Source organism: Leptopilina boulardi, unplaced genomic scaffold (genome assembly GCF_019393585.1).
Source record: "Leptopilina boulardi isolate dan_hultmark-lab unplaced genomic scaffold, ZJU_Lbou_2.1 LbouV2_212, whole genome shotgun sequence".
In the NCBI taxonomy this organism is placed as follows: Eukaryota; Metazoa; Arthropoda; class Insecta; order Hymenoptera; family Figitidae; genus Leptopilina; species Leptopilina boulardi.
The window spans coordinates 68,362-78,934 of record NW_026137766.1 but is presented as its reverse complement, the minus strand read 5'-3'; the positions used below and the strand labels follow the sequence as shown (position 1 = coordinate 78,934).

The following is a 10,573-nucleotide window of genomic DNA, read 5'->3' as shown; positions in this document are numbered from 1 at the left end:
CATTGATATCCCTTGAGCTTATCTGTAGTAGCTAATATGAAGACAAGAATAGTGAAATGACATCAAAATGAATTTACAATGTTGTGATGCGTGTTTATGTATTCATAGTGTTATGGCTATCTTCTTGAGGTAGGTATGAATTTCTTCTTTCGTGTTACAGTTAATGACCTCTTGTTTGTTGTGTGCGTGCATTAGAATTGTTTAGGTCGGCATTTTTCATCCCTTTATGATGTAGAAGGCTGGTGATTCTCGTCAGTATACTTGTGATTGCAATGGAGCAACAATCAGCAGCAGAAAATAGTGAGTGAATTTGGAAGCAGTGTTTTGTTGTTTAGTGCTACATGTGTCAGTTTATTTCAATTATCTTCTATTTTTTTTTGTTATAGTGTTTGAAAGGAAATGTAAATCGAACATCACCACCTTTTTCCTGACGCTGCAAGGCCTAGCAGCGTCGGTGTACTATTCTGCCGAGGAGATTGAGGTCCTGGAAGACATGTCGCGGCCAGGTCGCCCAAGGAAAGGCGTGGTTAAGGACGGCGTCTTGAAGAAAGAAAGATTGAGGCAGCTGAAAGGGCTGAAAGAAGAATTAAGGGAGAACGCAGGAACTATGACGTCGATGTTCAATTCTCTCTTGTGAGTATATATATAATTTGTTCTTTTACTTCTATTATATATAAAATCTGTCACTATTATATATGCATAATTTTTCCCTTTTTTTTTTTTTTTTAGTCGTTCTGGTCGCCCTATCGGCTGTTTCTGTGGTGAATGCCTAATTCCTTTGCCTTCTTCAAGGGAAGCTCAGGCAATTCTGGAAGCCAGTAAGTTCACCCTCGTTTGTTTACTCATATATTTTCCTTCTCTCTCTTTTATTTTTGTTATATATATATATTTTGTTTCTTGTTACAGATCGTGAAGCGAGGCCTAAAATTAGGCCACGAACCATGGTTTGGCTTACGGAAGGAGCCGAAAATGCCTTATCCTCGCGGCCTGGTCCTTCCTGGGAACCGCAACCTGGCCCATCTTGGGAAGAACAACCTGGTCCATCTTGGGAAGAACAACCTATTATGGTTGTTGAGGAGCAACCTGTTCCCAACGTTGCTGAGCCACAGGTGCCAGGTTGCGACCCTTCAACTGGGCCCTTCTGGAGGCCCTTTGAAGATGCTCCCGGGACCATCCAGTCCACTTCGTCCTCGGACTTACATTCAGGGTCTTCCTGGTTTCTAAGGCCAGAAACAGAGGAAGACCCTCTGAAAATTCCATTGTGTGTGTGAAACATGTTTTTTATAGTGTGTGTGTGTGAATTCTCAAAATTATATTTAACATTCAATTAAAAAATATATTTTTTTTTTTTTTTTTTTTTTTTTTTTGTATCCTTCTATATTTTGAATGTGTGTGTGTGGATGAATTTACTTTGTAGTGTGAATGAGTGAATGTTTTAATAAAAATTTTAATTTTTATAAAAATTTTGAAATTTTATTTCACCGTCCTTATCTTTCTATTCTATCCCTTATATTTTTTTTTATCTTTTGATATATTATTTAATAAAATTTTAATAAATGATAAAATTTTGATTTTTAAATCTATCTAAAAAAAAGTTCTTTTTAATAATTAAAGTAATTAATATAATAATAATTCTAACAATTTGATTATTGATATAAAAAAAATTTTAATCGTAGATAGTTGTATGCGTAGAAATACATGCATATTCACATATACAAAAATATATACATATACACAGAATTACTGTATTAATAATTTCAATATTTATAATTTTCAATATATAGTTTTAGGCATATAGAATTTTGAACAATATTATTAGGTGTTGGATCCATCGATCTATCGATTAAATCGATGAATCCAACGCGAAACATTCGTTTTAGTGTTAGGGAACTAGAATGCGCACGGAGGTAGGTTCAGCGAGTACTCTATGGCAGCCATACACGGTGCGACAAGATGGCGAGTCTAGCTACTCGGCCGTCGCTTGGCATGAGAAGGAAGGCGTGGGACCCAGCGCGCGGGCGGCTAGCGGGAGGCGTGGGCCTCGCCACTCCTCCGCGCATCGAGTACCCTCCCTCATTCTCATGCTTGCCTGATACTCAAGGCTCAACTCGAAGCCTTTATTTTGCATTTATTTATAATTGTTTATTAGTTTAAAATTTTTATATTAGTTTATTTCAATAAGCTATACTTAGTTTTATTATAATTAAAGCGTTTTAATTATTTTAAAATAAATTTGTTAACTAATGTTATATATATGATAACTAAAATTAGTTTATTATTATTAATTTTATTTATATTAATGTTGAATATTTAATAACAATTCATTATTACTATCTTAATCTTTACTGTCACTTTTACTTTAAATTACCAAACTTATTATTTTATTAATTACAATATGGTAATATTTTAATTATGTAATTCAACATAATAAACAATAAAATTAATAATGCTTCTATTATTTATTTACTTTGTTATATTTTCATGCAAACAAGCGCATATAATAAACAATATAAATGTTCATACATAATTGCATTGTTTTATTGTTTATTTATTAATTAATTGCAATTGTTAATATAATAAAGCACGATATATGTATAGTTTATTAATAATTTTGTTTTTATTATTTTATTATAGGTAAAATATATATATATGATTTATTCTTCATCATTTAATAGCAGTGTAAATTTTAAATTCAAATTATTTTACCGCTATTCAATGATGAGTGTTATATAGGCGTATGTGAAATAGAAGCTGGAGGTATTGGCAGTGTTGTTAAAGGTTTGCATGCATCCAGCAGGCGGCCATCGCTGTGCAACATGCGCACTTGGAGAATAGCTTCACTCTCCGGTCGATGTATGTGATCGATGCGTAAGCTTTAAGGCTGTTTTACGTTGCCTTTGCTGCGTCGTTCTACGTCTATAAAGGATGCCTCACATTGTTCTTGTTATTTTATTGTCTTAAATTCTTCAAGATTTTTCTGATTTTGATAACTGTCTTCCCTCCTTAGATTTCACATTGTCCTCAATGTGTTGAGGCCAAAATTGTTTGATATTTCTTGGTCTATTATGCGTTTGGTTGATTTTCTCTCCTTCTTCTTCTCATTGCTATAATCTTATAGCAAAAGTATAGGTTTTTCAGCACTATTATTAATATAATGAATATTAATAGCTTAAATGCTATTGATATGTATGTTGTGGCGTCATTTATTATTCCTAGGAATGGAATCTCCATCTGTGGAATAAAAATTTTTTTTTTTTATTTTTAGTTATATTTTTTTTTACAATAAAATTTTAAAATAAAGAGGAAGGAAGAAGGCGACCGCCAAATCCCCTTCCTTCTTTTTCCTTCGTCTTTCTTTTAATTATTTTTTTTTTTTTGATTATTTATTTTATCTTATGTACAATAAATTATTTATTTTCAAAATATTTTGTTAATTTTATGATTATAATTATTATTTATTTTATATAAATAATGAATAAAAAATTTTTTTTTTTTTTGAATATGTATTAATATTATTATGATTATATAGTTATTTAATGATATAATTATTAAAATGTTAATCAGTAATTAATAAAATATTATGATAACATACATTTTTAATAATGATAATGTAATTAGACATAAGATTATTATATAATAAGGATAATTAAATAATATGACTATTATGGAATTATTACATATACAATAATCAAAGTGATTATTGTTTAATTGTCATATTATTAAATACTATTTAATGCTTTTTTGTAGGGGATGGCAATTCCCAAAAATCATCAATTTCGTCATAGTTGTTTTCGTCTGGTTTTTGTATATTATTTAGAAAACGTTTGTTTCGTATTACGCCGTGACATTGCTCTTTTAAATGTCCCTTTGAATAACAAAGTTCGCAGCAATTTTCCCACTTATATAATTTTAATTTTATTATTGTTGGTTCTTGTCTTGACATTACATATGTCGAATTGGTGATCATTTTTGGTTTTTCTTCTTCACTAAAGTAGTAAATCTTATTTAAATGTTCTAGAATTTTTCGAGCTGCTGAATGCTCAGAGTCTCTAACTTTGCAACATCCGTCCCCTAATACAATGAAAGTATTATTATTTTTAGAGTCTGTCACAGTACACCTAACTTGCCAGGGTTTTTTATATGAAGGGCCTGTGCCCGGTTCTATAATATAAATGGGTTTATTAAGATTATATTCGGCAGTTAGTTCCTCAAGAATTCCCTTAGGGTAAGCAATTGATGAAATATCCCCTTTTGGGAAAATGAAAGCTCCAATTAATTCTCCTTGTAGAGGTGCAGTGAATAGGAATGATTCAGTCATCTAAAACAGGAAAATTATGTTATTAACCTATTCATAAGCAATTTTTAATTTATTTACATGTTTTTGAAACCTTTGTCCATCTTCATTTATTAATATTACATTATTTTTATCCAATATAGCCACAATTCTGTATGGACCATGATAACAAGGATCGAATTTTCTTTTCATTCCTTCTTTTATTACATAAGCTTTATCTCCTACTTTTCCTAAAAATGGTTTCATTAGTTTATCGTAATTTTCTTTTGATTTTAATTTAGCATTTATTAAATTATTTGCTGCTAAGATTCGAATTTCATTTAATCTGGTTATTAATTCTGATAAGTATGAGCCATATGTTTCTAGTTTTTCTTGTTCAGGAAATGAGCTAGGAGTACGGGCTATTTTACCGAAAACTAACTCATATGGAGTGAAATTAGTAGCTTCATGTACTGAAGTATTATATGCAAACATAGCAAAAGGAAGTAATCTATCCCAATCATCATAATCTTTAGCATATTGTTTTATATAATCTGCTAAAACAGCGTGACTTCGTTCTAAAGATCCATTTGTTTGAGGCCTATAACCTGATGTTGTGACTTGTTGTACTTCAAATAATTTTGATAATTTAGACATTAACTTTCCTATAAATGAGGTACCTTTGTCAGTTAATATTACTTTTGGTGCTCCATATACTGAAAATAATTCTTTTGCAACAGTATGAGCGATTGTGGTTGCAGAAATATCAGGTATTGCAACAGCTATGCAGTATTTAGATAAATGATCTTGCATAGTTAGGATATGACAATTTCCATCTGGGGTTGTTGGTAATCAACCTACAGTGTCAAGAGAAACTTTATCAAAAACGTCTAAAGGAGTATCAGTAATGAGCATCGGTTCTCGGGTTTTAATACGTACAAGTTTTTGAGATTGGCATGTTATACATTTTCTTACAAATTCCGTTATTTCATCTTTCATTCGAGGCCAATAAAATCTTTCTCTTATTCTTCTATATGTTTTTGTAATGCCTTTATGTCCTGCTATTTTGCTTTTGTGGTATTCGCTGATAATATCGTTTCTAATTTCTTCTTTAGGTACTACAACTTGTCCATGACAAATAGTAATTTTAATGCTACTGTTTTCAAAAATAGAATTGATAATTTGTATTAACTCTCCTCTAGGTAATTCATCGGTAAAGTCTCCATGCCTAGATATTCTTACTTCTTCTGTTTTTTCGTGGTAAAGAAGACTTTTTAAATTACGTATTCCTGCAATGATATCTTCTTTTATTAAAGGATCAAAATGATTTTCTTTTATTATTAAGGTGTAAATTTTGTATTTTCCTCGTGGTGTTACAAATATTTGTCCTTTAATAGGATTTTTAGATTTCATTTCTTCGGGATCTATTACTCCTATATCTATTAAAAGTCTACTTATAGGTGAAATGAATTCGCAATCTGCTGACAAGAAATGAATATAATTACTTCGATTATATGTTAGGTTTTCTCTGCTGCTCGTTATATTAGAATTTCTTTCATTTAATTTGGAATAATTTATGGGTATTTCTGGAGGAATACTTGATAATGATGTTTTAATTTTCGATTTATTAAATGTTTTCTTTGTATCTTCTTTTTCTTGTACTTCTATAATTTCCTCTTCAGAATCTGTTTCATTATTTGAATTATAATAAGGTGTAGATACTGCCGTAGGGTTGTTGAATTGCATGGGTGTGTTTATTTCCTGTAAATTTGGTTTAAAGGTTACTTTTCTTTTTTTAAACTTTCTTTTTCTTCGTTTCAGTGGCGTTTGAAAGTACATCTCCTCTATTATGTCTTCATTATTAATTGAATCTTCATATTCTGAGTCATAAATTTCTAATTCTTCTTGATTCATGTCGTCCTTTTCTGAGTCAGAATTTTGGAGTATTTCTTGTTCATTGTCCTGCCATATGGATTCACCTTTAGCATAATCCCAATAAAAATCTAATTTTTCTGAAAATTCAGCATGATCTCCTGTAATACATTCATTAGCTGCTTTGTGTATAGCTTCATCATCATCTCCATCGGAATTAGTTCGCCAATTTCTGGGTGATAAAGAGGTATCTGCTAACCAATCTTTATGCTGTGCTAAAGAATCATTAAATCGTGATATCGATTGTTCTAAATTTTCTGCAATTTTGGTTTTAGTTAATTGTAATGCTTCTTCTTCTACTTCAGAACTTTCTTCAGTTATATTTATTGGTGGCTCTATGTTAGTTATGAGCTCCATTTCTTGCTGTAGAATCAAATCATTTTTAATAGGTAATTCTGGAGGTGCACTTTTTGGTCCAGGGGGAAGTTTTAATGCAGCTGGTGGAAGTTTTAAACTAGGAAGTGTACTTCTACTAGCCTTTTGAATAGGGGGATTAATGTTTTCAATATCCACGTCCTCGGAATTCTCACTTTCCGTTGGTTTTTCTATTAATTTTGTTCTGGTTTGTGTTGCCCTTCTTGTTGATACTCTTGAGGCAATTGTGCTTAGGTCTAAAGTTTTTGGAGGTTTTAATATCGATTTTGGCTTAAATGTTTTTAATTCCTTTTCAATTTTACTTCCTGTAGCAACAGATGTTGGAGGTGGTTTTATTTTTGAATTTTGTCCAGTTTTGCTTCTTGTGACAATAGATGTTGGAGGTGGTTTTATTTTTGGTTTTGGATTTATTGTTTGTTTGTTCATTAATATTTTGAATTGTGTATGTTCGGTTTCAAGTGGTTTTTCTTCTTTTGTGTAGACATTTCTAGATAAGGCATCTGCGTTAGTGTTTAATTTACCTGATTTATGTTTAAATTCATATAAATAGTCTCGCAATTTTAATCTCCACCTTATTAATCTTTGTCCTGGGTCTTTAATGGTGTCTATCCATCTTAGGGGTTCATGATTGCTGACCAAAGTGAATTTCTTTCCATATATATACGGTCTAAAATAATGGACAGCATATAGAACTGCTAGACATTCCTTTTCTGTTGTTGAGTAATTTATTTCAGGCGCAGTTAACACTCGAGAGAGATAGGCAATAGGTAGATCAAATCCATCCTTTTCTTGACTTAATACAGCTCCTATAGCGAAATCTGAAGCGTCTGTTGTCAATGTGAAAGGCTTATCGTAATCAGGATATTGTAAAATGGGTGCCTTACATAATGCTGCTCTTAATTCTTTAAAGCTGTTATCTTGTTCTTTGTTCCATTCGAATTTTACATTCTTTTTTAATAAATTAGAAAGAGGTTTTGCCTTTCCTGAAAAATCTTTTATGAATCTCCTGTAGTATCCTGCTAATCCTAAAAATTGTTTCACATTTCTTGGTGTTTTTGGTATTGGAAAATTTGCTACAGCTTCAATTGTTTTTGGATTAGGTTTTACTCCTTCATTACTAATTATGTGTCCTAAATAAGCAACTTCTTTGAATAAAAACTCACATTTTTCCGGTTGTAAAGATAAATTTGCATCCTTTAATCTTTGCAATAATCTTCGAATCTTCTTACCATGTTCTTCCAAGTCTTTAGCAAAAATCACAATATCATCTAAGTAAACAAATAGTTCTACACCTTGTAAACCTAATAATACTTGGTCCATTAGTCTCTGGAATGTTGCTGGTGAATTCTTTAGTCCCATGGGCATTCTGATATATTCGTAATGTCCATGCGTTGTGGAAAACGCCGTTTTCGACCTATCTTTTGGATCTAACTCAATTTGATGAAATCCGCTAGCTAAATCAAAAACTGAAAAGTATTGGGCATTGCCCAAATTTTCGACTATTGAAATAATGCTGGGTAGCGGATAAAAGTCGCCCACAGTCTTCTCATTTAGAGCTCTGAAGTCTATTACTATCCGCCATTTTTTCTTTCCAGTTCCATCTATTTTCTTCGGTACTATTAACAATGGTGAGTTATATGGAGAGTTTGAAGGTCCTATAGCACCTTCTGTTATCATTCTATCGATTACTTTATCAATTTCTTCTTTCTGCGATGGTGAAAATCTATATTGTTTAGTGTGTATTGGTATTTCATCATTAGTGTGTATTTTGTGTTGTACTAAATGTGTAGGTGTTAACTGTTCACCAGGAAGATGAAAACTTTCTGGAAACTCATTTATGATTTCTATTACGTGTTGTTTTTCTTCGTCATTTAGGTGTTCTAACCTTAAATTTTCAATTACAGCTGAAGCTCTATCTTCAGGAGGTATAAACTCGTCATCTGTTTCATATTCATCTGAATCTTCGCCCGGTAGTTTGTAGAATTCAAAGGGTATTAATTCTTGTGGAGGTATTTCAACTTCGATATCTTCCGATGTGGTGTTAATTGCAAAAATATGACATGTTCCATCGTTATTTGTTACTATTGCTTCGCCTATTAATAATCCATCTGTAGTTTTTACTAATGGCAGGTATCCTTGTTTTAAATTAGTATTTAAAACCTTAACAGGTATTATCTGTTTAGTTCTGGCTTTGATTATTAAATTTGGGTTTTTTATGATTTTATTATTAATTAAATTTTCTCTTGCTAGGGATGATTCTGTATCGGTAAATAGTATTGGTTTTATAGGATTAGAAGCTGTTACAAGTGTATTATGCCAGAAGGATATTTCTACCTTTTCTTGTCGAAGATATTCCCTTCCTAATATACCATCTGATTCTATAGGAAAATCGGAAGGTACTACTTGAAAAATAATTAATTTGGAATCTATTTCTATTTTTACGGTTCCTAAAGTAGATGTTTTTATAGGAGTTATTCCAGTTATTTGTATTGCTCCATCCTGTTTGACTTCTAAATCTGGTTGTAATACACATAATTTAATTAAATTTACATCTGCTCCAGTATCTACTAATAAAAATGCTGTTGTTTCCAAGAAACTAGGGGAATTTATGGTGATTACTGGGGATTCTCGATTATTTTTGGCGTGCAAGATTGTTCCATTTTTTTCAAAATTCTCACGCTTGTAGGACGCTCTTTTTGTTCCACACTCGTCGTCGCGTCTGTTCGTCGAGGGATGTTGGAGTTTAAATGATCCTTTTCAGAAGGTTTAGGAGATTGCGCACGAAGGGGCGATCTATTCCCTTCGTATGGTTTATCGTTGTGCATTTGTGGTAATGAAGAATGAGGAAAATAAGGGTAAGGATTATAAGGAACATATGCATTTGGAGGATAATGATTTGGGTGTTGAAAGTATGGTTGTTGATGACTGGTAGATGATTGGTATGGTTGATATGGATTTTTCAATATACCAAAAGGAATAGGAGATTGAGCATGATGTCTCATTGCTTCATTTGGATGAGCAAATCGTACTCTAGGACTAGGGCTTCGTTCTCTGGAATCATAATCACTTGATTGAGAATTTCGTGAATAATGATATGCATTATATTCCGCTTTATGATACTGATGTCGGGTTTCAAATTCCAAAGCAAATTTTAATGCTTCTTCAATGGTTGTAGGATTTCTAGCTTCTAGAATACTAGACATACCATCTGGTAAACCTCGGGTAAATGCTTCTAATGCACATTCAACTAAGGGTTCCATCATAGTATTTGATCTTTCGACACCATATTTATCTTGAAGAGCAGCCTTAGCTCCTGCCATCAAAAGCAATATTTTGTCGTAAAACTCACTAACATTATCATTTCGGCCCATACGAATTGTAGATATTTCTTGTAGGTACCACGTATATGACTTGCGATGAGCAAATCTTTGTTTTAAATGTTGGATTAGTTCGTCTATGGTATTAAAATTTTTACCTTGTATACTATCTCTAGCTACACCTTTTAATCTGGCAAGAATTGCCTTTAAATATTGTTTTTCACAATTAATAGGAATATTAGACTCACCATTTATTATATCTTCTATAAAATCTCTTACAGGAATGTTTTTACCATCATAAAAAGGAATATTCATTATGCCCTGTTGCAACGCAAAACACTCAGCCATTGATGTTATCATGGCATCATTTAAAGTTCTATCAATATTACCGGTTAAATTACTTGTTTGTGGTCTATCTGTAGCCATGATTATAAGTTTACTAAAAACGGAAGGAATGATTAAAATATCTCGTTAATTATATCAAATGAAAATGGTAACCCTAAAATTCCAACAATATTAGAATTATTCTCACTATTAATAGTTTGGAATTCTAAAACAGTGTAATTGATGCAAACTTTTGCTTCTCCGATAGTGTTGATTGTACTATCTCTTAAGGAATATTTAATTATGCGATTTATTCCTAAAAAGGGAATTAATTCACTTTCTTTAATTAAAT

At 31.7% G+C, this 10,573-nt stretch overlaps 1 protein-coding gene across 1 annotated transcript; it reads left to right on the top strand.

The window, feature by feature from the left end:
* Positions 1–297: 297 nt before the first annotated feature.
* Positions 298–1,271, top strand: LOC127278861 (uncharacterized). The gene is made up of 3 exons (XM_051300781.1): positions 298–633; positions 730–818; positions 907–1,271. The coding sequence occupies exons 1-3, from the start codon at positions 494–496 to the stop codon at positions 1,269–1,271; spliced, it is 594 nt and encodes a 197-aa protein (XP_051156738.1). The 5' UTR covers positions 298–493.
* Positions 1,272–10,573: the final 9,302 nt, after the last annotated feature.